The 27,681-nt window shown below is 30.8% G+C and overlaps 1 protein-coding gene across 3 annotated transcripts; it reads right to left on the bottom strand.

Annotated features, from left to right (window-relative positions):
• Positions 1–115: 115 nt before the first annotated feature.
• On the bottom strand, positions 116–27,254 carry LOC143067902 (uncharacterized). Of its 3 annotated transcripts, none has more exons than XM_076241516.1 (16): positions 27,164–27,254; positions 24,618–24,754; positions 20,941–21,069; positions 19,787–19,843; positions 18,903–18,983; positions 17,497–17,606; positions 16,098–16,168; positions 15,152–15,187; positions 14,568–14,740; positions 11,522–11,590; positions 10,937–11,224; positions 10,073–10,141; positions 9,046–9,117; positions 4,875–5,384; positions 4,257–4,435; positions 116–3,443 (listed from the first exon to the last, which is right to left on the bottom strand). In XM_076241516.1, exons 2-16 carry the CDS (start codon positions 24,697–24,699, stop codon positions 1,995–1,997), a joined length of 3,375 nt encoding a protein of 1,124 aa, XP_076097631.1. In that variant the 5' UTR covers positions 24,700–24,754; positions 27,164–27,254; the 3' UTR covers positions 116–1,994. The 3 variants fall into 3 exon arrangements, with proteins under 3 accessions (XP_076097631.1, XP_076097633.1, XP_076097632.1); XM_076241518.1 differs by having other exon boundaries at positions 24,618–24,727; positions 27,164–27,217; XM_076241517.1 differs by lacking the exon at positions 27,164–27,254 and adding an exon at positions 26,917–27,097.
• Between the last annotated feature and the right edge of the window lie 427 nt (positions 27,255–27,681).

Here is a 27,681-nt window from a genome sequence, read left to right as displayed (position 1 = left end):
TTTTTATGCGACACTTATTTCCACATATGACTTGATAAAAATATATAACAACTGTACAAACTGTTCATTGCCTGTAATGCCACTGTAGGGAAAAAAGGCAATAAATGTACTAGTATTTCACCATCTAAAACTTTAATGTCAAATAATAAAACGACAAAAAGTTCATATCAAGTCAAAACTTTTCATTAAATAAAGGCAACAGTAGTATACCGCTGTTCAAAACTCGTAAATCGATGAACAAAAAACAAAATCGGGGAAACAAACTAAAACTGAGGGAAACGCATTAAATAAAAGAGGAGAACAACGACACAACATTAAAATGTAACACAGTTTAATAAACCACAGTTTATGATTGATAAATAATCAGACTACATAATTTTTAACATCCATCTATAGGCAAATAAAAATTGTATTTTATCAAAATGATTCACTACCATTTCGAACAAATTTGCTAAAAATTGAAAGTCAAATATATCAAATTATGTAGTATTTAATTTAAAAGTAATGTTTGTAGCCTACACTGAATGATAATTGTGTAGTGATTGCAATGATATTGTCTCTCTAACCTATCAAATATTTTATATTTGACCTTTTTTCATACAATAGTGTATATTTAAATTACTGGTTATCTATCTTATCAAAGATTATGTTGTTCAGCCTTTTGGTGAGAGACTTTTCTACTCCAGAATAACATCTTACACAAAGTTATCAAATTGTTATTCACTAAAAACTTACATGCATAATTTATAAAGGTAGACAAAGGCTAAAATGTTTGCTAAAGTTATGTACCTTAATGCAATTGTATTTTAAGAAACTAAATAAAAAAAGATAGGGGAAATAAAATTAATTTTAACCAGATTTGTCTATTGGTTAAATTATAAACATTATTTTATTTTATTCCAGAAGTCAATGAAACATAGGGAAACAAGTCACTGACAGCATCATCTGACTGGCTGAGGAAAACCAATTTAAAACAGTCAAAATATATCTAAAAAACAAAAAAACTTTTGAAAAAACATTTTTCATTTTAAATCAAACATTTACACTATAGGTAATTATCATTATGTATTCTTATTCTCTGTGCTTAAAGAAAGTAAAATTGATACAAATTAACAAATGAAAAACCCAATGTATATGATACTCTCATCCATATGTTGTTTTAAAATGAACTTCAAACTGCATTAAAAACAACAAATAAAATTACAAAATAAGCTAAATAGTATAAACTAACTTATAATTAGAACTAATCTATCTTTTCTTTGACTTCAGATTTTAAAACACAAATGGTTTTTGATCTACAAAAATCATTAGATAAGAATCAAATAAATCATTACAATCCTATGATATCAACTAGTATTTTTTGTATAAAACAAACATTACTGGTTTTTTTTTAATGTAAGATATACTAAACATATGATTATAATAATATAGGTCATAATAAATGTATAAATGATTGTTCTTCAGTCATTTTTAACATGCATGCCTACTTATAACGTAAATTAACTTTGATATCTTAGGACAAAAAAAAATTCATATTATCTTTCAACTGCATGCATAGGTTAATTTCTTATCATAGTTAAAATTTATAAAAACTAATCAAGACCAATGGGAATCACATCAATTTAATGCAGTACACTAGGTTTTTGCAATATAGAACTTGTTGATATCATAAAATTAAAAAGTACAGATTTCTCATATAAATTTTCATAAATGCTACCTAATGACTTATATTCAAACTGGTATCTGATCAATCATTGATTTTTTTTGGGTCCCTCTGTAATAATAGAAACAATTCATAATATTCATAGCTAGGTATATTTTAACAAAAGATGTGCTCTTGATTATATGATACATCAAAACAAATGACCAATACTCTTCTAAAAAACAATTACAGCTTGTTGTAACTAAAACAGTTCCATAAAATGATTAATACAGCTGCCTTTAAATAGTTTCTCATCTTATATTGAAGATAAAATATGGTCGGTTTTATTAGTTTATTCCACATCCATATCTGGTTCTTGATAGAGAGGCAAGTCCTTTGGTTTGTAATCTTCATCATCAGCTGTAGAACCATCATCATTCTCTTGTGAATCATCTGTCTTTTCGTCATCATCAGTATTGTCTTGTGAATCATCTGTCTTTTCATCATCTTCATCACTCTCATCACTGTCTATGTAAACCCATGGTTGGAAGTTTTTTTGGTGCATTTGCTCCAATAACGCTGCCTCTTCTCTCAATTTGTTGAACAAACTGATTCTTTTATCCCATCCATATTTTCTCTCACTTTTCTCACTTTCAATCAGAAGATCAATATAATCTTTATCACTGAGTGGATTTGGTCTTAGAGCAATGTCATGTAACTTATTGATGAGGAGACGGACCTCGTGAACCATCTTCATTACATCTAAGCCAAGAGTTGAAAAAGCTGTTTTCACTTTTCCAAGAACAGTTTTATGTTTTTCTGCTTCTTTCTGAGCGACTTCATACTTTTTCTTTAGTTCATCATAAGTCTTCGTGACTTTCATGGTGTAAGTGTCAAATCTGAATGAATTATTTTTGTGAATATTCCAGTGACAGTGCATTGGACATATGGTACACTTTTCACCATCAATGGCGGCACAGTTTTGTTTGTTTTTGTCGTCAGGAATGCCACATGGGAAATGACATGTTCTGTTACATGCCATACAGTTAGTAACATAAACTCCAGGTTCAAGGTCAATCTGATACATGTGAACCTCGTCCACTTCATATGTAAAATCCTTCTTTGCCTTTATATCCTCCTTATGCCTCTTTAGAATTTCCTTTTCCTGTTTTATAGTATTGAGTTTATTCATACCATCAGCAATCTGCTTCTGTAACCCTTGAATAGTAGTCTCAAGTCTCTTTCTTAGCTGTAATACTTCTGATGTTAGCAATAAACTTTTAGATTCCACTGTTCTCAACTCATCAAAGAAAGTCTTGAAGCTTTCTCTTCCCATTTTCCAAAATAAATTTCCCATTTCTGCTTCAGCTTGGTTTTCAGGTGATGCATATAATGCTGAATTATTAAGCTTATAAGATTTTTGATAAGGCACATTAGCTGCCTTCAAGGCTGCCCTAACTGGTGGTTCATTGGCATCTGCAAATGTTATTAGAACAAAAATATTAGATTTAATATCCTGACCGAAAACAGATAAGATCTGATCAAATATGTACCTCTGTGGTGGAGTGAGTTTACCAAGAGGGGCTTGTGTAACAAAACACACTGCATCAAGACATGTAATCCCCTGACGTCCAGGTGTGGTGAAAAATTCTCTGATCTGATCAACTATTCTCTTGTCACGTGGTATACCCCTAGTATCACCAAATCCAGGAGTATCTATGATGTTTAGGGTATAATCTATGGTACTACCTTCCATCTTGTTAATTGTATAACATGTGATCCATTCTGTTTGAGATTCAGACTGAAATAGTTGAAATGATATATTACTTTCATTATGATATTTTCAAATTTTATATAAAATAAACCTGTTATAACATTTCAGCACAAAGCATTTTTCTAATCATGAGCAAAATGGATCCAGATAATCAAAATAAAATATTGAAAACAAGTCAAAAAGGGAGAAGGTTTGGTACCAATAAAACGTTTAATCCTGCTGCAATTGTTTGCACCTGTCCTAAGTCAGGAATCTGATATTCAGTGGTTGTCATCTGTTTATGTGGTTCACAAGTGTTTCTTGTTTTTTGTTTTTATATAGATAAGACTATTTGGGTCCTTTATAACTTGCTGTTCAGTGTGAGCCAAAGCTCCATGTGGAAGGCCGTACCTTGACCTATATTGGTTTACTTTTATAAATTGTTACTTGGATAGAGAGTTGTCTCATTGGCATCATACCACATCTTCCTATATCTATAAAACTATAGATTAACTGATTTTTTATGAACAATTAATTTCCGTTCTTTGAGGAAAAGAGTTTGCTGAAAAAGGGCTTAGCTCCAAATCCAGGAAAAGTCAGGAAAAAGTTTGTCAAACAATTCTAAAACAGAGTTGAACAACATCAATATGAATGTCAACATTTTGTAAAGTTTCAAGGACCTAACTGGAAACTGTAGGAAGAGTGAATTATACAAAATATATACATGCCCGTTAACTACTATCATCATGCCATAGTGTTGACACTGAATTAGGCAATATTTTTAGTTTTTTTATTTACTACCAATTTGAAAGTCATAAAAAATAATAAAGATATTTATTTATTGTTTTCAATGATTCTTACTTCACTAGCTTTCCTCTTCTTTTCGTCTTCTGTTAGATCTACCATAGAGAATCTGAACTCGTCTTCCCATGATACATCAGTGATGTAATTTATCATTCCATCAACAAGAGTTGTCTTTCCTGATCCAGTGGCCCCTATTACCATTATAGTTTTCTCTCTTCCAGGAACGTTTTCCGAAGCTGAAAAAGAAGAGTACTTAGATGTAAAAAAATATTAAGTTAAATTTAAAGAATATACATGTCACATATAATGCAATTGATTTCTTTTTTTACCACACCAGTATGATATGGCTCTATAGATGTTCTTTTGGCCTCTTTTTTGGAAAACATATAATATATATAATTGTGACAATTTATGACTTAATTTCTACGAACTATGCATGTGTATTATTTAGGAAATAGCACATTATCATACAAATGTGAGATTAATCATTTTGATTTCTGGAAGTGCTGCATTAATAATGCAATCAAAATTTAAAACACAAGTTCTTATTTTTGCAAATATATTCCAATGCAATTTTCCAGATCATAAAAATATTGCAATAATTTCTGAGTTCACAGTATTCAATGCATTACAAATGTCTTAACTATTCAGGGTTTTGATTAGACTGCAATATACCTGATCCAAATACACATTTCCTCGTTTTAGCAAGTTCATTGACTGTATCAATATTTTTAGTTAATGGCAGCTTGTAAACAACTGGATGACCATCTTCTATTTTGTTAGCCTTTGGAATGAGAGATCTTGCCAAGGATGATACTGTTGTCAATTTGATAGGAAGACAAAATGGCCCCTCTTCCCCGTCTTCATTCACAGCACGAACTTTAAATTCATACTTGGTCTCAGCTTTCAAGTCCTTCACTTTAACAGTTCTTTCTGCTCCCTCTGACAAAACAGATACCCACTTCCCTTTCCCCTTCTTACATTCCTTATATTTTATTTCATAATGGTCTACAGATTTGACTCCTCGTTTTGGACGACTCCATTTTAATGTAATACTATTTGATGTAGTAGCTACAGATGTTGGTACACTTGGATCAGATGGAACATCATCATTGTCAGACTCTTCATCTGCTGCCTTTTCTGGGGCTTTTGTTTCCTTTGGACTTTTGGACTGCAACCCACTGCCTATATCAAATATAAAATGTTTTAATTAAAACGTTTCATCAAGAAGGTATTTTGTTTGTTGTTAGTTGTGAGAACCTTTTTCTTATTTTTCTTAAGGTTTCTGATATTGTACTCTGTACTTTAAATAACTTCACTTTTTGTTGACTTATTATTTTCCCCCCTTTTTATTCAAAGTCAAATTTAAATTATGTCAGTCAAATGTGAAGTTTCTAGTTATCAATAAATCCTATTACTCTACTAGTAAACCAATTCGTTTTTAATTTCCAATAGGTAAATTAGCTTTCAGGTCTATTTGAGACCTTTTGAACAGGGTCCTTTTTATCCATTACATCGATCTTTCAATTTAAAATAGCAAGAAAACTACTTCAAATCTAAATTGCGACCTTATTATGATAATATTAAATGGCTGTTTGTTAAAACTGTCATAACAGCCAAACATCTGATCTCACTGCCAAAAAAATACAAAAATACACAATTTTTTTTTTAACTTTTTCAAAGGGGAGAGAAACCCTATTTTGAAATGACCTTTTTATTGATAATTGAACTTTTAAAGATATTAAGAAGGATCCTCACAAGTCATGTAATGTTTGTGCTCATTCTCTTTTAGATTTTCAGCAAAACCCTTTGATTTCCAGCACCACTCCTATTTTTCTCAGCTGAAACCTTACATGTGATAATATGAAATCATTTTGGAGAATTTTTAATCAGTATAAAGTGGAAATACTATACATTTCTATAATAAACTTTTGAACTTTTTTTTGGTTATAAAATAACTAGAGGCTCTAAAAGCCCGGGGCGCTCACCTTGGTCTATGTGAATATTAAACAATGGACACAGATGGATTCATGACAAAATTGTGTTTTGGTGATAGTGATGTGTTTGTAGATCTTACTTTACTAAACATTCTTGATGCTTACAATTATCTCTATCTATAACAGTACTTTCTGTGGAAAATGTTATTGAAAATCTTCAAATTTTAAGAAAATTATTAAAAATTGAATATGAAGGGCAATAACTCCTTAGGGGGTCAATTGACTATTTTGGTCATACTGACTTATTTTTAGTTCTTACTTTGCTGTACATTATTGCTGTTTACAGTTTATCTCTATCTATAATAATATTCAAGATAATAACAAAACAAGAGGCTCTCAAGAGCCAGTGTCGCTCACCTGTTACTGTATTTACTGATGTCGGCCATCTTGGTTGGTAAGTGGGGTCATTAGACACTTTTTTTAAATAGATACCCTAGTAATGATTGTGGCCAAGTTTGGTTAAATTTGGCCCATAGTTTTAGAAAAGAAGATTTTTGTACAAGTTACAAAAATGACGAAAAGTTGTTCAATATTGACTATAAAGGGCAATAACTCCTTAACGGGTCCTCTAACAATTTGATCATGTTGACTTATTTGTAGATCTTACTTTGCTGAACATTATTGCTGTTTACAGTTTATCTCTATCTATAATAGTATTCTGAACAGATATATCATGTTAAGGAGGGGTATTTGCGAAAAATACCAGTCGAGAGAATGTTAAATTTCACAAGCCGTAAGGCGAGGGAAATTCATTCTCAAGACTGGTATTTTTCGCAAATACCCCTCAATAACATGATATATCTGTTTAATTACACCGAATGTTAATGTACTTAAACGCATTGATGATCGTGACGTTACAAGCGTCCAGTCGGATAGAGTATATTTTGGCAAATACCACGGCAGAGAGGGTAAAAAAGGCATATCCTTTTAGCAAATACCCCGGTGTCGTTAAAAATGAACGACATTCATTTGATAACAGTAATCAAAACCCCGTAATCTTACATAAGGTGTAATTAAAGATAATAACCAAAAACTGCAAAATTTCCTTAAAATTACCAATTTTAGGGCAGCAACCCAACAACGGGTTGTCGGATTCATCTGAAAATTTGTGAGGGGATAGATCTGATTCTGATGGACATTTAAATCTTGAAAGATTTGCCTTAAATGTCTTAGTTTCAAACATATAAAGCAAAAACTGCATTTTACCACTATGTTCTAATTTTAGCCATGTCGGCCATTTTGTTTGGGAGGCAGGGTCATTGGACACATTTTTTAAACTATATACCACAATGATAATTGTGGCCAAGTTTGGTTAAATTTGGCTTAGTAGTTTCAGAGAAGAAGATTTTTGTACAAGTTACAAAAAATGACGAAAAGTTGTTAAAAATTGACTATAAAGGGCAATAACTCCTTAAGGGGTTGACTGACAATTTTGGTCATGTTGATTTATTTGTAGGTCTTACATTGCTGAACATTATTGCTGTATACAGTTTATTTCTATCTATAATAGTATCCAAGATAATAACCAAAAACTGTAAAATTTCCTTAAAATAACCAATTTAGGGGCAGCAACCCAACAACAGGTTGTCCCATACGTCTGAAAATTTCAGGGCAGATAGATCTTGACCTGATCAACAATTTTACTCATTTCAGATTTGCTCTAAATGCTTTGGTTTCAAAGATATAAGCAAAAATATACATTTTACCCCTGTGTTCTATTTTTAGCCATGGCGGCCATCTTGGTTGAATGGCCAGGTCAGCGGACACATTTTTAAAACTAGATACCCCAAGGATGATTGTGGTTAAGTTTGGTTAAATCTAGCCCAGTAGTTTCAGAGGAGAAGATTTTTGTAAAAGTTTACAGACGACGGACGCCAAGTGATGAGAAAAGCTCACTTGACCTTTCAGGTCAGGTGAGCTAAAAACAGCAAAATTTCCTCAAAATTACCAATTCAGGGGCAGCAACCTAACAACCAATTGTCCGATTCATCTGAAAATTCCAGGGCAGTTAGATCTTGACCTGATCAACAATTTTACTTCCTGTCAGATTTGCTCTTAATGCTTTGGTTTTTGAGTTATAAGCCAAAAACTGCATTTTACCCCCATGTTCAATTTTTAGCCATGGCGGCCATCTTGGTTTGTTGGCCGAGTAACCGGACACATTTTTTTAACAAGATACCTCAATGATGATCATGGCTAAGTTTGGTTAAATTTGGCCCAGTAGTTTCAGAGGAGAAGATTTTTCTAAAAAATTACTAAGATTTACGAAAAATGGTTAAAAATTGACTATAAAGGGCAATTACTCCTAAAGCGGTCAAATGACCATTTTGGTCATGTTGACTTATTTGTAGATCTTACTTTGCTGAACATTATTGCTGTTTACAGTTTATCTCTATCTATAATAATATTCAAGATAAAAACCAAAAACAGCAAAATTTCCTTAAAATTACCATTTCAGGGGCAGCAACCCAACAACGAAATGTCTGATTCATCTGAAAATTTCAGGGCAGATAGATCTTGACCTGATGAACAATATTACCGCTGTAAGATTTGCTCAAAATGCTTTGGTTTTTGAGTTATAAGCCAAAAACTGCATTTTACCCCTATGTTCTATTTTTAGCCATGGCACCCATCTTGGTTGGTTGGCCGGGTCACTGGACACATTTTTTAAACTAGATACCCAAATGATGATTGTGGCCAAGTTTGGTTAACTTTGGCCCAGTAGTTTCAGAAGCTCACTTGGCCCTTCGGGCCAGGTGAGCTAAAAATATATTAATTGAATTTATGAAAACCATATATACATATCCAGCATTGAAAATATATCTGTGGTAATCCCTGTGTTATCTTACCTGATGGTTGGTTTTCTCTAGAAGATTCCTGTTTGGTCTGGTCTTTTTTACTCTCTGGTTTATCTTTCTTTTCTAAAATGATAATTAATTATGTGCAACTATTGATATCATATATATGTATTGAGCCACTAATTCGGGCCCGGTCTGAAAGAACATACAAGAAAGGAGTACATATTTAAAAAACAAAATAGTTCCTACGCATAGCTGTAACTTCTTTAATTTGTAAAATATTTTGGCAATTTTGGTATCAAATGAAGGGTGAATTACTGTGGATCATTGTAGAGCCTTTGTTGAATGATTATATTAAATAATAAGAAAGTTATATGAAATTGAAACAGGAGGGCCTAATTCTCAGATCTGAAGTACCTGTTTTAGTACTTCCAAACTGACGGGAACCACTGCGGTCTTATGTGCAATTAAAGGTATGATGATTTTTCCCGCATGGGTAACCAAAAGGTATTGTTTTAACATGGAATGAGTGTCACTTCATTTAAACTTAAAACGAAAGAGCTATAAAAGCTTGAAAATAAGGAATTTAACATAGAAAGCAATGGGACCATTAATTAGTGGTTTTATTCCTATATGGTAACATTTTAAATATAAACAAAATGTTTTTCAGTAGAGTCAGAACTCATTTATAGACAGATATGATTATGATTTGTCTATTTTTGTTACAAAAGAAACCTGGGATTCTAGCTAGTTACAACTAAAAAGACATTAATTCTCTAATTATGTCTTTCTAACCGAGTAAAACTTTCTAAAAACATTCATGCCAGTGTACATGAGCAAGTTATTCTTTCAATAAAATAAAAGGATGTATAGTTTAACACAAAGTTCCATGTCCCATGCATATAATTGAACTGAATCATTTGCAAAATGAAAATGAAAAATATATCAAATTTGAACTTGACCTGAGAGACAATCTTCCCAACATTAAGGAGCAGAACTCTAAATAAAAACACATTTGAAATATGTCAAATTAGCCTCACTTTGCACATTATCACAGGGAATATATAGTAAACTATACCTGGTGTTCTTTTATTTTTCTTAACTACAGGTGTCTTCTTCATAGCTTCAGCCTTACTAACTTTGGAGTCTGTAAAATATAATAACAATCTGTTGTCTTGTCTGACATAATGCCTGACATCCTTTCTTAAGGGTCAGTGTATTCATTTAACAAGTTTTACAGTCACCATCCATTTGACATTAAACTTGACCTTGACACTTGCTCCTGGATGTGACTTTGGAATAGTATCAAGGACAATAAATGGAAGAGGAGAATGTCTATACACATATGGTCATCTATGACTATTCCTTATCTTTTTACTTCAAAGCCTTGCTAAACTCTCTTAATTTTCTCTCTATTATTTTGTCTTTTTTCAGCTAGATCATAGAAGTAAAATTTCAGAATGACCACTGGACAAATGGAGAACATTAGCAACAACTTCATACCATTTTAATGCAAATAGTTGTTTAGCTGTGTGAACAAAGAAAAAGTGTGAACATGTAACAGGAGAGCATGATTTTCATATAAAATATAAAATCGTAGGATTTGAATAACTGTAGAAGCACAGAAAACCTTGTATTGTCTTTTGACTCAGTTATTTTATTACTGTGAATGGGAAAGTCATGTAAACTATTACAAATTTGAAAAGGGAAATAAATACAAATGAACACTATCTTTCCATCCAACCAAAACATACTGTGAATTCATTTATTTTTGTGGGTATCCATTTTCGTTGATTGAGGAAAACTTGCATTTTCATTGGTTTTTATTTGGAGGTTTTGCCAATCTCTACATACAAAGCCTATAGAAAATCTGTATTTCATTGAACACCTGTACCCACGAAACCCCAAAAAATGTATTTTCTCTTTTGTATATCATGTATACCTGTCTCCTCACGGACAACATCTGGTATCTTTGCCTTGCCAATAATTATCTCCTCTCCTTCTGCAGGTGCACCACTGTCATCCATACGTTCTGTTACAGAAATTTCTCTTCCGTTAACTTTATTTTCTACTCCAGCTGATGCTTCACCTTGTTTACTATTGGTTTCTGTCTTCTGTTCTTCAGTTATATCATTACTGTTCTCTGTTCTCATTTCATCAACATCAATTGATACAATCTGTTCTGCATCAACAAACTTATCCTCAATTACTTCTTCATCTATTTCAACTTCTGTATTAATCAAATGTTTGCTAATTAGGATCATATATCTGAGACTTTTTAACAAACTTAATTGTTGACAAATTATACTTTAAGCAGCTAATTATACCAAAGCTAAATAGTAGCATATAAAAAGTTTTAGTCAAAAGTTAGATTGACAAACAATTTAAAATGTTGTGTATATTTATGCATCATAAATAGCCAATTTTACCAAATTACTATTAAATGATAACAAAATACAGTGAAAAAAATATAAAAACTCTACCCAGTTTACAAAAAATAAGGTTTTTTATTTCTATATAAGAGTACCTGTTTGGCCATTATGTGGCATATTTTCTTCTTCCTCTACTTCTATAGATTTCTCTTCCTTCTGGTTTACTACAACAATAATTCATTTAAAAATATCAAATCTGACAGACTTAAGCAATTATTTTTAAGATATACTTTAAATACAAAATTTTACATGTAAAACATCAACGTTTGATCACAGATAGAAAATGGGTATAATTGAGAGAAATGGCTTACATTAGCAAGACAAAACGGGTCTAAGATCTCATCATAATTAATCAAGCAAAGATGTCTAGAAATCAACAAATGTCCTAAATAATACACAAGTTTTAAATACCATATATCATATTTGTAACTTGAATGTAGGATTTCAAATATATTTAAGGTAGATAATTTCAAATATATATTCATGTCTAATTTAAAATATGCATTTTGGAGGAATCACTTTTCTTGGTAATCACTGGATTAAATCATCAATTGATTATATAGGTTGGTACTGTAGAAAAGATCTCTTGCAAGAGATAGCTGTTCAAATGGTTTGAGAAAATTTTCCTATTTCAAAGATTATCTGTGTCTTAGCTTAGGGGTCATCCATAATTGTCAACCATTTTCCAAAGTGTACAAAACATAAACTTTTTTAGACCCCCTACCCTCCCTCAAAAAGTGTACATCAACCATTTTCAGATTTCAACAGAGGAATCAATCATTCTTAATAAAAAGAAGATCCTGTTTATTATATTTTAGTTTAATATAGAAATTAAACTAAAACATATCTGACTGTTTTATTTGATGACATCTATCTGTGATGTTTGTGGTAACTCCAATGAAAAAGGGCACCTAGAGCATGCAAAAGATTAACAAAAGGGCACATAAATTATGCTAAGAATCAAAGAAAGGGATATGCATGGTTATATTGCATTGATAAAGTATGGACTGACACTTGTTGATGGAATCAGAGCTCAAGACAGCAATCAATAAAAGTGTAATGTTTTAAAACATTTTAAGTTTTTAAATTTCTCGGCTGTATTTCTATTTAAAAGGTCCCTGTAAATTTGCCATTCATGCCACTATTATCGTTTATATATATATAATGTAACGTACATGTATTGGATATTTTAAGTTAAGGTTAAACTTCATATAGAGGTGCTCCTAATTAAAGGAGGCTTATACTAAGAAAAATAAGTTTACTTCCGGTTTACTGGTTTACTATTTTGGAATGCATTACAAGGAAATTAATCAAAGAACCAGTTTAAAATCTTTTCACAAAATGGCGTCTTGTCAAAATCAAAACATTCAAAGAATTTAGTGTTTCCATCGATTTTGTTTATTAAACAGAGTGAAACGATAACGATCTATAATAAAGCAGGTGAAATTGACAATCGGGGGTACTGAGAAATGCTTGCAAACTTTTTGTTTAAATAATTCTACTAGTTCACATTTTTGAAAGATTTAGTTTTCATATGATTTGATCTTTTAATCGTTCAATCCGGATTGAGGAGAATTATGATATCGAAATAAATATCATCAAGTGAAAATAATAAAGAAGAAATAAGAAGAGAAACACACCCTAGCCAATTCTCGATTTTATACATCGACCTTCACTATGGAAATGAAATACAGTAAAAATGTTGATTTTTTTCACCCCCTCCCCCCAAGTGTACGTTTTGTACACTTTAGAAAATGGTTGACAATTATGGATGACCCCTTAGTAATATCAACTAGAGGCTCTAAAGAGCCTGTGTCGCTCACCTTGGTCTATGTGAATATTAAACAAAGGACACACTGTCAGATGGATTCAAGACAAAATTGTGGTTTGGTGATGGTGATGTGTTTGTAGATCTTACTTTACTGAACATTCTTTCTGCTTACAATTATCTCTATCTATAATGAACTTGGCCCAGTAGTTACAGTGGAAAATGTTAGTAAAATTTTACAAATTTTGGGAAAATTGTTAAAAAATGACTATATAAAGGGCAATAACTCCTTAGGGGGTCAATTGACCATTTTGGTCATGTTGACTTCTTTTCAGGTCTTACTTTGCTGTACAGTATTGCTGTTTACAGTTTATCTCTATCTATAATAATATTCAAGATAACAACCAAAAACAGCAAAATGTCCTTAAAACTACCAATTCAGAAACAGCAACCCAACAAAGGGTTGTCCCATTGGTCTGTAAATTAGGGCAGATAGATCTTCACCTGATTAACAATTCTACCCCATGTCAGATTTTCTCTAAATGCTTTGGTTTTTGAGTTATAAGCCAAAAACTGCATTTTACCCCTATGTTCTATTTTTAGCCATGGGGGCCATCTTGGTTGGTTGGCCGGGTCACCGGACACATTTTTTAAACTAGATACCCCAATGATGATTGTGGCCAAGTTTGGTTAAATTTGGCCCAGTAGTTTCAGAGGAGAAGATTTTTGTAAAAGTTAACGACGACGGACGCAGGACGACGACGGACACCGGACGACGACGGACGCAAAGTGATGGGAAAAGCTCACTTGGCCCTTCAGGCCAGGTGAGCTAAAAATGAACATAATCATCACTTCATACTTAAATATTTACTGCTTATCCAAATTCACTAGCTAGCTATTTCAATGAGTTAACATAGCTTATTTCCCCAACTTTTTACATGGATTCATTTCAATAACTATTTACATGACTCATTTCAATAACTATTTACATGACTCATTTCAATAACTATTTACATGGACTCATTTCAATAACTATTTACATGACTCATTTTAATAACTATTTACATTACTCATTTCAATAACTATTTACATGACTCATTTCAATAACTATTTACATTACTCATTTCAATAACTATTTACATGGACTCATTTCCTTAACTTTTTATAAGGACCCATTTCCCTAACTTTTTACATGGACCAATTTCCCTAACTTTTTACATGGAGCCATTTCCCTAACTTTTTACAAGGGCTCTTTTCCCTAACTTTTTACATGGGACTCTTTTCCCTAACTTTTTACATGGACTCATTTCCCTAAATTTTTACATTAACTCATTTCATAAACTTAAAACTTATAAACATAAAATTTCTCCCACTATTGACAGAATCTGCTCCATCCTCCATTTGTATTGTGCCTCCTGTTTCTCCTAGTGAGGACTGGAGTATGATAAAATCTTCTATGTTATCACACAGCTCATTCAGATTACTAAATAGTTTTGTATATGTATGGTGGAATGTCATCTCTGAATGAACCATTATATTCCCTGGACTAAAAAAAAAAGAAAAATCAGTAATCATAATTTATATGTTAATAATATATGTAATAAATTAAAGTGCCCATCTAAATTTTTTGCCTGCCTTTTAATAGAATTTTGTGTTGAAGTCAAGGTAAGGTTTTTACTACAGGTATCAAATAAACTTAACATTATAAATGATTCCTAAAAATGAGGTCCAGGTCCAATGAAAGTTGCTGGAAGGATGTATGCACCTTAAAATCATCCAATGCTCTAAATCAATTTACTGATTGTTTAAAGTATCTGAGCTACAAATTAACCATATAACTGAATGTTAACCAAGAGCAATGAAATGAGGTCAATGTCAGGCATGAGGTGAACAAATATATACCCCTTGTTTTCCCCTCTCTTTCTCGTAGAAATAGTTTAAACTTTGAGACATTTACCTTTTTCTTGTAGATCTTGTATTGTTCTGTATATTGCTACAAATAAATTAAAAGAAAATATAAAAGGTAAACGACCAATAAATTTAAATTTTGTGTAAGTTGAAATTACCACCAACTTAGACTACTATATATAACTTTATTTCCTCTATCATAGAGATTTGGTGTACATGAGCAATATTCCTGCGCATATTGCAATTTAGGAAATATAAATGACTTGCAATTACAGATTTTCGGCGATGAAATATTTCATACAATTGTTTTTTGACATCTTAGCCAAAAGCACATGGGATAATAAACTACTTAGGGATTTCTATTAAGCACTATTTCCTATGTGCAACTTCAAATATTATATGTCATTCGACGATCATTTAAGGTTATTCTTGTCATATTTTTTGTATTCCAGAATTAAAAGTATGAAAGAAGTGTCCAATTAGTTATAAATAACATATAAGCCTGCTAGATTTTAACAATGGCACTTTTTTAAGCATTCGTTGGGAAGAACACAACTCTAGGGTGCTAGCATAAAGCAGCTTAAGGATGTTTGCTGCTCAGTTTCAAAATAAATAACTTTTCATAAAACTAGTATGTATTGATAGGGAATAAATTGAGGAATCAAAAAAGCAAAAAAATTATAAGGGTCAATGTGCTTGTTTTCGAGATATTAGCTATTGGAATTTTGGCGGGAAAATGTTCTCTCTTGATTTTTCATAGCTTTATCATTGACCAGTTAAAGTTCTCAAATACTATTAAAAAAATAAATAAAATGTTATAAGACTTTTACAAATGACTTATAATTATACATGTAAAAGATTTATAAAAAGAAAAATGGGGGTTCATGGGGAAATTTCTTTAAGGCATTCAAATGGACAAAACCAGAGGATTCTGAAAATCTGACAAAAATTCCAAAACATGACAAGCAGACATCCATAACTGCCTAAAAATGTACCTGTATTTTATAACAACTACATCATTCATATAAACTTTAGAAACATTACTGTTCTGCAGCAGTCCATTAATCTGAAACAATACAAGAATGTCTTATGAGAAATTTAAAACCATTAACCATAAGGACATTTGCATTTAGGCTTTTACTTATTATTACTGTGACATTTCTTTACAGAAATTGTGATTTCACTAAATGGAAAACATTATTATATATGTATTTCATAAAATTTATGAAATATTATTTAACATCAATGGCCCTTATCACTGAAAAAATATGTTGCAAATTATACATCATTCAGAATAACTTGTGATATGTTCTAGTACATATTGTAATATAGTATTTTTTAACATGAAGTTTTCTTCACAAGCTGCAAGTTTTGGTTCAATATGAAAATACACTTCTTTTTCAACACCTAATAAACCTAAATGTAACTGGAGCAATTTCATCTAAGGCGGATTAATTGTGTATTTGTGATACCTTGAATTTCATATTTACTTAAATTGTCAAGTCTTTAAACTACAGATACAAATTCACTTAAATTGTCAAGTCCTTAAATTAAAAATACAAACTAACTTATATTGTCACATCTTTATACTACAGATACTTAAAGTGCATATTGAAAAGGATTGTTAATTGACAGTTACAGATGTATATGATTTGTTCATTTCATAAGGAGCAGGATTTGTTCTAATATTTCTATTAATAAGGATGAAGTACAGAACAAAAGCCAGAAAAACAATGTTGATATTTGTATTTACTGACAGCATAAGTAATAAGATAATACCTCTGTGACAAAACAATGTTGATATTTGTATTTACTGACAGCATAAGTAATAAGATAATACCTCTGTGACAAAACAATGTTGATATTTGTATTTACTGACAGCATAAGTAATAAGATAATACCTCTGTGACAAAACAATGTTGATATTTGTATTTACTGACAGCATAAGTAATAAGATAATACCTCTGTGACAAAACAATGTTGATATTTGTATTTACTGACAGCATAAGTAATAAGATAATACCTCTGTGACAAAACAATGTTGATATTTGTATTTACTGACAGCATAAGTAATAAGATAATACCTCTGTGATATTTGTATTTACTGACAGCATAAGTAATAAGATAATACCTCTGTGATATTTGTATTTACTGACAGCATAAGTAATAAGATAATACCTCTGTGACAAAACAATGTTGATATTTGTATTTACTGACAGCATAAGTAATAAGATAATACCTCTGTGACAAAACAATGTTGATATTTGTATTTACTGACAGCATAAGTAATAAGATAATACCTCTGTGATATTTGTATTTACTGACAGCATAAGTAATAAGATAATACCTCTGTGATATTTGTATTTACTGACAGCATAAGTAATAAGATAATACCTCTTTCACAAAATTTGTTGACAAGGTTTTGTACTCCTCTGTAGAAGGATCTAGAAGATCATCTGTCCATTTATTCTTCAGTTTGATTTTACCTTCTAGTGTAACAGTACCTACAATGAAACCAAATATACAGTTACAATATAAAAAATGCATTAAGGATGTTCGCTACTCTTTTTAAAAATAACAAGCTTTTTAAAAGACAGTTATAACTTGAAAGTATATAAATAAAGAAACTAAAAAAGCAGAAAAAAATGGAGGGTGATTGTGCTTGTTTTCGAGATATAAGCCATTGAAAATTTGGCGGGAAATAATTCTCTCTAGATTTTTCTTTCACTTAACATTGGCACCTTTTTTGTTTAAAAAACTATGAAAAAATAACAAAGATTTCATAAGATTTTGAAATATGGCTTTTTAAATAATATGTAATAAAAATATGAAAAGAAAAGTAGGGGTTAGTGTGCAAAATTTTTTAATGTTAATACATGGATAACACCAGAGGATTCCGAAAATCTGGCAAAAATTCAAAAAGTAGAGGAGCGAACATTCTTAATTCATAAATCACTTGTAAGATCTAAATACAAATTCTGCTGTAGGCAGAAATCTTACAAGTGAACATATTAATCTAAGTGAAAATATAAATACAAGTAAAAGTGATTCAATTTTTTCCTTTTTTACTTAAACCTTTATTTGATCATATAAGACATGGAGCATGTTTTCTGAACTGATTTTTATTGTAAATTAGTCTATTTACATCTAGCAATTAGCCAAAAACATAACTTGTAGCTAGTCCTAGATTGCTCTAATTAATATAATGACTGATAGATTTTTTAAGGACTTGTTTGAGTAGTAGAGAAAAAATTTCATATAGAAAACATGAAAATTACTGACTTAAGGGTTTCTGTTTTGAAATAGGAATAGATCCAGTTTCAAGTATCTAAATTATACATTGCTGGCTTTTTTTCTTCATTTTACTCCATGCATATGTCTCTTTTATTCATAAACTGTTATGTACTGCCTGAAGCACAACCAAAGCTTTATTGTCATTAACCTACCTTTTTCAGCAAAATAATTTCACTTTGAACAAGATATTGTGTTCTCACATAATTTTAAATCATGCTTCATGTGAGCCAATTAATGCAAATTGGTTGACATGTGCTATATTTACACATGGTAGATTGGATAAAGAGCAAAATCTTGTTAATATATGCAGGTCAGCTGGAAAAATGTATAAATGATTAACTCTCAATATTCTATGCACACATAAAAAGTCATAATGAAACAAAACAGTTAGAGGACAACTTTTTTAAACAGAAACTGGAAACAGCAAAAATAGAGGGTTAAAGGGAATAGCATTTTCATTTGTGCTACAGGCAGTTTTCTTAGCCAAAATTAATTAATGTTCTTACCTTTACGGTCTGTAAACATAGAACTTGCTTTTTTGGGGGACAAACTGTTTCTGTTGGATACTGAACCACTTGCACTTTCATCTAAAATGTATCTACTTGTGCAGTCATAGTAGAATGCTAGAACAAACTGATTTGATAAGTAAAAAACATATCTGCTTTATATAACTTTATAATTTTACATATCAAATTCTAATGAAAATTATAAGAGAAAGTTACATCTAAAATTCTATGCAAACCATGCATCGATGTTAACACAAAAGGCTATGTAAAATTTAAAGTTACATGATAAATATCAACTCAAACATGAATCCAGTGGACTTTAATATTGTAATTTCTCAATTTAAGAGGCTGATACAGTCCTGGAATGATTAAAATGATGTTGTTCTGCATGTAGATAAGCGTTTTCATACTCTACTAATTGCTCTAAATTTTTGAATTATGACTTAAGTTTTGCATGTGTGCTGTATTGTTATTTGTGGTTAATTTTAGTTGTTGAAATTTTAGTTGTGATTCAGTTCTGGCATGTTTAGATGTATAGTTTAGCAATGATTTGCATGTATTCAATACGCCCATGCTATCTCTATGCATTTGAAATAGTTTGCTGCTTATATATCTTATGTGCATGTAGTGTGTTTTAATGTTACATATATGTTATTTTTTAGTTGATAAAAATCTCTCAAGAGCTTATGTTTGAATTGTTATATGTGAACCGTATCAAAAAAAAACTTTCATATTTGTATTTGTATACATTTTATTTAAATGAAATATTCATATACATTTATTTGTTATCAATTTTATTTCTTGAATATATGTTTATTGTCAGAAATCATTTGACAAAATAAAATCATTATCAGTAAATAAATATTAAGATAAACCTTAAATACCTTTGATGGAGTTGTCTCCTTTTTCAGTTACAATTGGACTATCTCCAGTTTTTCTCCCTAAAAAGTAAATTAACAAAATTTATTGCAATTTCAGAGACACATGAATTTAATCATGATAATCATAATTTTAGTTTGCTGTAAAAGTCAATAAAATTTTCACACAAATAAAACTTGACCAATGATATAAGAATGATTCTCCTGTATTACTACTTTCGTTATTATCTTTCAATTCAATAACCATATTCCTTAAAAACAATGTTCTTTGTAGAGCAAATTTTGATGTATTCCATTTATCTTTTTCAATTTAGCAAGAAAATTTAATTAACATGGTTTATTTCATGTGTAAATTGTGTGTTGTCAACACAAACATAAAATTTGTAGGATGTGGAGCAAGAGCTCAATTATGGTCTAGGGAGAGATGCAGTGCATTTATATATCCATGATTTTGAGTTCTTTGGACTTATCATACATGTATGATACATGTAGTGCTCATGTTGTAGGAAGACTAGTCACTCTATTCTCAGCAATTTTCCAACATAAACATGATCAAGAGAAGATGAATATTAGATTTCTTTGTAAATTGTAGAATGGAATCTTGTAGTACAATTTTAGAGAGATCCATGAACTTAAACACAAGTTATTGTCCAGAAACTACAAAAATGCTTGTTTTTTGCCCCTGATTCCTGCATGTAAGGGGCAATTACCCTCAAACTCAACCACAGCCTTTCCTTTGTGATATGGAACCTTGTGGTACAATGTCAGAGAGATCCATACACTTACACACAAGTTATTTTCCAGAAACAACAAAAATGCTTGTTTTGGCACTTATTCCTAACCTGTTGATACCATAAACCCAAAATCAATCCATATCTTCCTCTGTGGTATTGAATCTTCTTGTGAAATTTCATAGAGATCCATTCACTTAAACTGAAGTTACTATTTGGAAACCAAATGTGTCTTTGGATGATGACGACACAGACGCATACAATGACGACATAGTAGCAATATGCAAACCCCAAAACATTTTTGCAGTCATATAAAAATTATTTGCCGCTAATTTATGTTGGATTTTGGATCCTGTCTTTATAATGCTGGAAAAAAATCACCTATAAACACAGAATTATTCATCTTAAGAATATTCATTTAATACATACAAGATAAATTTGGCATAAATTTTCCAAGGAAACTTTTATAAGAAGATTTGCTTGGTGATTGGTTAATAGAGGTTTCATCATCCTGTAAACTGGTGTTCTCTTCAGAAATGTCATTATTCTCTCCATCATCTGGAAGAAGAACAAGTATATAAAATGTACAAACAAAATTTGGTTTAATATGTGCAAATCATTATGAACATAACAGTGCTTAGTATGAGAGGGGATAGGCCCTTTATCGGGACTCTGGGATCCGGTGTTTTTAAGCCCTTTCGGTATCCGTGAATCATTTTTTTAATTTCGGGAAGTCAGGATTTAAATTTATTTAAATTCGGGACCTCAGGATTTCGTGTTTTTAAGCCTGGTATCAGAACCCTCCTACCCCCCTCATAGTATGTATCTTATATAATAATTCAATATATTTTACAATGTATTTAAGAAATAATTCCATCATCTATGTTAATTTTAACATTGGTAAACAATTACTAGCCATTATATTTCATTAATATCTTCAAGTGTTAGAGATGTGTGAATATTGGCAATCATTTCAATTCTAATAGTAAATTTGTATTTTTGTTTGTTTGATCATGTAAGATGTACAATTTGTAAATGTGATTAACTTAATACATGAAGTACTTATAAAACTATTATTTTCTACAATATTTTTGATTGTGTAGCCTTGTCAGTGGTTGTCAATGTCCACCTAGAAATTTGATTCTTGACTGTCGGTTGTGGGAAAAGTTTGATGCATTAGATATTATCCATGATGAGCAGAATGGGTTCCGAAAAGATCATAACACCATTGATCACCTCTTGTCTGTAACTAGTATAATAGAGTCTAGAAAACTATGTAAACAGTCTACATATGCTGCTTTTATTGACTTTAAAAAGGCATACGATACTATAAATAGAGCATTGTTATTTAGCAAATTAGAGTTACTTGGTGTTAGTTCTAAAATGATAAAGGCATTAAGATCTTTGTATAATAATGTTCAGTCTTGTATTAAGTTAAATGGGATTTTATCTGACTGGTTCCCTGTTAATACTGGTTTGAAACAAGGGTGTATAATTTCACCATTATTGTTTAATTTTTTCATTAATGATTTAATTGATGAAGTTTTTCATTAATGATTTAATTGATGAAGTTTTTCATTAATGATTTAATTGATGAAGTCAAAAAGTTAAATGTTGGTATAAGCATAGGTGAAGAAAAAGTGTGTATAATGTTATATGCAGACAATGTAGTTTTTTTAGAATGTTGGTGTGATAGAAACATGATAAAGGTTAATCTAGAAAAATCAAAAGTTATGCATTTTAGAACACCTTCTGTGCCATGTACTAGTTTTCCTTTTGTTTTTAATGGAAAATGTGTTGATAAGGTATCAAATTATACATATTTAGGTTTATTATTAACCGAACATTTGAGTTATGAGGATATGGCAAAAGCAGTTGCCAAATCTGCCAGTAGGGCATACGGGTTACTAATAGCAAAATGTAAAGCTCATGGTGTTCAATTCAATTGTATGGTCAGTGATTGACTATGGTGCCTCTATTTGGGGTACTAAAGAATTTTCATGTATAAACGCTGTTAAATATAAGGCTATGAGATTTTTTTATGGGAGTGGGTAGATATACCCCTAGCTTAGCACTTTATGGAGATATGGGATGGAAACCATGTATTGTTAAACAATGGTCATCCATATTTAGGACATGGTCACAATTTAATAAGATGTCTAATTGTAGACTTAATAAGAAAATTTTTCTTTGGAGTAATAATATCAGTTTTAATAAAGTTAAAAATTGGAACTGCAGAGTGAATACTAAGTTTAAAGAACTTGATCTTAATCAGTATTGTAATATTGAATGTATTTTGAGCAAGTCTGTTATTAAAGATATTAAAAACAAACTATTTATTATGTACCAAAATAATTGGCATTTAAATTTACTAGCTAATGAAAGCAGTAAATTGTGTATTTACAGGTTATTTAAATCAAATTATTGTACAGAAAAATATTTAAGCATTGCTATGCCCGGTAAATATAGAAGTGCATATGCTAAATTTAGAGCAGGTGTTGCTCCAATTAAAATTGAAACTGGCAGATATGAAGGTATAGATGTAAATTAAAGGTTTTGTTTTAATTGTAGAAAAAATGATTTGAATATAATTGAAGATGAAAAACAGGTTTTATAAGAATGCCTAGAATATGCAGATTTGCAAACCATATTTTTTTACAGTGTATGTAATATAGAAAGTAGTTTTAGTAATTTAAGTAATGAAGAAAAGTTTTTATTTATGTTTCATGATGATAGAGTTTGTTATTTTACAGTCAAAATCTGCCATGAAGTACATTTTAAGAGAAAGTGTATTTTATACTCGTAATAAGTGTATATTATGGTTTCTTTTGTATAATTGTTTTTAATAGTATGGTGTTTTATGCTAAGATATATTGATATATGTTATAGATGTAATATAGATGTATTTTAATCTGTGTTTTTACAGTCTCTCATAACTCTTTTAGAATGGCTCTTTTATAAATTGTTAATATTATATTGTGTTTTATATCAAATGTTTTAAAGAGGTGAGACTTTAATAAATTATTTGTTTGTTAAAGTTGAGTTTTTATACACCATGTATATGAATAGATGCCTCTATAAATTTTTCTCAATTGTCAATGTAATAATGATTAATATTCATTTGTAGTCTGCCATATGGATTGTAACCCTTGTAAAGATTACATTAGTGACTACTGCCTCAAAGGTATAATCCACCTCTTTATTCATGGATAAAAACCTAACCAGAGCTGTATATTGGAACATAATTCTACATATAAATATGAATGTGTCCCCAGTAAATGGAAGCCCCATTCGCACTATCATTTTCTATGTTCAGTGGACAGTTAAAATGGGGGAAAATCTCTAATTTGGCATTAAAATTAGAAAGATCATATATCAAACGGAACATGTGTACTACGTTTCAAGTTGATTGGACTTCATCTTTATCAAAAATTACCTTGACCAAAAACTTTAACAAAAACTTTAACCTGAAGCAGGACGGACAGACAAACGGACGGAAGGATGAAGGGACGCACCTACCAGACAACATAATGCCCATAAATGGAACAAAAAAAAAGCCAACAGGTAAGTTAGGGGTCTCAGTTTCTCACTAGGGATGAGTTCCACCTGTTTCTGATAAGCCCATAGGATAATAACTTAAAAACAGTTCCAATCTTACAGTCTAATCTGTGTGTTCCTCCCATTCCAAACACATACAGTATATTTATTTAAAGTAATTCTACAAATTTAACTTCAGTGCAATTGTTGAAAAATACATTCAATTTTATAAAATTTCAACTAACAATACAAACAATGGGAATGTAGAAGTAATGGTGTTTTGCATAAATTATACATGTATGCATTGCAATTTATTTTTAATCTCATTTATTCAAAGTTTCACTTTTTTTTTCATGTTCTCCATCCTCCAAAAGAATTAAAAACTAACTTGTACATTATTTCAATTGTGTTTATATATTTCACATAATTATCTTCCCTTGAAATATTTATAACTGGTAAACATGCTTTGAAGCTTTCTAAAGGTAAACAAATTTTGATTTCCTTGGATTTCATCATATTATCATAAAAGATGCTAAAGAATGTTAGAGAATAATCTAAATTGTATAAACCTTCATTCACTCCTTCATCAGATAGTCTACTTCTCTTTTCTGCTGGTTCATCTGATTCTGTTAAATTCTTTCTTTTAAACATCTTTAGTTAGCATTCATTGTTTCTACAACTAGAAATAAAAAGATCCTCTTTTGCTCTGCAAAATCAAATTGTGAATATTTTATTTTTTAAAATCACATTTTCTTTATATCAATGCAATGCAAATATTCAGTTTTTTAATGAATCTGATTGTATTACCAATGCACTGTAAGCATGGTAAGTTCTAATAGAAAATGCATGACCAAATTTAATCTGCCAATTGATTTCCAATTTTTTGTCAGACCTGCCAACAATCCCAATTTATTAGGGCTATCCCCATTAGAGGTTTCAACTTGAATTTTGAAATATGTTAATTTTATAACTTGAACACCTCAAAACAGGCATTAACATTGTGTTAAAGGGGTATTTTAGCACATAAATGTACATGTACATACCGATTCAAACACTTATGACGATAACACAGTACAATGTAGCACAAGTTTCTGTTTCGCTTAAAATCCTATTCTTGTCCATGGGACACTGATCACCCAAATATGATCTTGATCTGAGTTTTTTGGTAATAAGCATTGTGTATAAATTTGAAAAATTTGGTTGAGGCAACTCAAGCATTTTTAAGTAAGAGTAAAGGAAACAAAAAATTCAGTGACTTTCCATTTGTAGAGGGGCATATCTTTAAAATGACAACAGTGACGCCACCAGAATTCAAACTTGATCTGCGCTTTTTTAGTAACAATCATAGTGTATCAGTTTCCTAACATTTGGTTGAGCCAAACTAAAGTTAGAGAACAGAAACCAATATAGGGCAGGGTTGGCAAAAACCCGGGTTTTATGAGTATTGCCCAGCCCAGTGGGAAATACTGGGAAAACCGGGGTTTTACTGGGTTTTAGTGGGTAATACTGGGCAATACTGGGTAATATAAAATATTTGTCTTAATTTTAAAGAGGATTCAGTGATAAATACAAAGGCAATACATTTAATAAGATATTTATACCCTATTTTGTTTGTTTAGCATTTGTTTAGATTGGCAAACTGTAAATAGAAAGCAAATAAATCATTTTTTTTTTTCAAATGAATATAGCTCCTATTAAGAATGAACAATTACATGTATTAAAGAAACATCACATTTAAATAATGTATATGTACTGTCACTAATTAATAAGGAATTATTCAGATTAGAACACAGATTTGTTTATGTAACAATAATCAGTCCTTTCAATTTTATAAGTGTTAATGGCATGACCCTGTAGGGTGTTTATTTAGCAATATGAATGTATAACAATTAGAATTAACAATTCACTTAAACACTGCTATAAAATACATTTTTCAAAGTTTGGATTATTGAAACAATACTTGGTAATTAAAAGGTATCTTTAAATGTGCAAATCTTGTATTCTGTCTACATATAAAATTAATAGAGAAGAGAATGAAATTGAATTTTCTAGAAATGACTGTCAATGGTTATCTGTATAAAAAGTATATATTTAGCTGTTATACTATGAAACTATAACAAGTCTTTACTATTTTGTGTTAAAATAAGCTTAAAAAATCATATTGCCCAGTAATGCCCACTATCACCCATTTCTGGGAGTATTGCCCAGCCCGAGAAAACCCGGGTTTTCCCGCCCGGGAATTCCCGGGTGGGTAATACTTTGCCAACCCTGATATAGGGATGTCATACGTACAGACTTACAACTACAAGAGTAACACTTAATGCCTCCTCCCCTTCAGCAGGAGCATATAAATGCTGTCTATTGTCAAACATATCAACAGGGTTGTTACTGCCCCCCCCCCCCATTACTGGCTGCTATGAAGTTCATTTTTTGTAAAACATTTCTTTACATTAAGAAATTTTTAATCAGAGCTGACAAAATAGCATACATGTAAATTGCAGAAATGATCACTTTCTTTCTTCCAGTCTCGTTTGTCATGAGACCTCGAGTGACATATATATCTATCAGTCTTTTAAAATATAGGAAGGAGCAAAATAACAATTTCATTTTTGATAGTTATTTGATATGAAAAACATTACATGATGATAGCGTTTCTTTGTTTTTATAAAAAAAAAAAGATGTCATAACTTAAATGATACAATTAAAATCCCTAACAACAGGACCAAAATACGAAACATTACAGTATTTTGGTTTCTTTTTTAACAGATTTTGAAGTTAAAATAGGCTTGAATTAAAAAAAATTGTATATGGACTTCGTCCTCTTTCACAGGTAATGCCTGTCTCAGTTTTGACCAATTCATACGGTACCTAGTAAAAGTTTTTTAGTTTATGTTTCCTCTTATCAGAAACTAACAACTAAAGATCTAAACTGCTGAATGATCTATCATGGAGTAAGATTTGTTTTTACATCAAAAAGGGTTTCCCTCGCGAATTGAAAGTGAAAGTGAAGGCAAGTGTAATGTCTTCGAATTAATGCAAGAATTTGATAATTGAAAATTAATAAATTGTGATTGTAATGCTTATATATTTTCTGTATATATAAACTTGTACTAACAGCAAAAAAAACAAAAACAGGGTTCTAAAAGTTGTTTGCAAAATTAATTTCTGTGGATTTCTGTTTACACCGGAAGTGGTTTCTAATTTTTTAGGTATCGGTGACACTAGTGTAGTATTTTCCGGAATGGACAGTGAATTGTTCCGCCTAACGGAAACATTGTTATAAACATTGTCATACTATCTATTCCTGTTGGAACAAATATTCTATGCCATTTATTCCGTTAGGATATATTTAGTATTTAACCGGTCCAATAGTTCAAAGCTTGTAATTTGCAAAATAGTGAAACTTTTATATAGAAAATGATAACTGAGGTATAATAATTGATACTATGTACCAGGGCTTTCGTTTCCTATCACAAGAAAGCTATTGAGTCTATCCTAAAAACCTAAGAAAGTTTTACGGTCGCAACTATATTTGGTTGATATTTATGGAATAAATGTGTCAATGTGACCGATGATATGTTCCTCTTGTTATCAGGTTATAGTCATAATCATTCTTTCTTTCTTTTCCTCGAT

Source organism: Mytilus galloprovincialis, chromosome 3 (assembly GCF_965363235.1).
Source record: "Mytilus galloprovincialis chromosome 3, xbMytGall1.hap1.1, whole genome shotgun sequence".
In the NCBI taxonomy this organism is placed as follows: Eukaryota; Metazoa; Mollusca; class Bivalvia; order Mytilida; family Mytilidae; genus Mytilus; species Mytilus galloprovincialis.
This window is presented reverse-complemented; position numbering and strand designations above follow the sequence as displayed.

Coding starts and splice junctions, on each gene's coding strand:
- LOC143067902 (XM_076241516.1), bottom strand. CDS start 24,699: ATGTTTAAAAGAAAGAATTTAACAGAATCAGATGAACCAGCAGAAAAG. Junction 15,188..16,097: donor GTAGTTGTTATAAAATACAG/GTACATTTTTAG, acceptor ATTTATTTGTAG/CAATATACAGAACAATACAA. Junction 11,591..14,567: donor TGGAGCAGATTCTGTCAATA/GTGGGAGAAATT, acceptor TTATTGTTGTAG/TAAACCAGAAGGAAGAGAAA.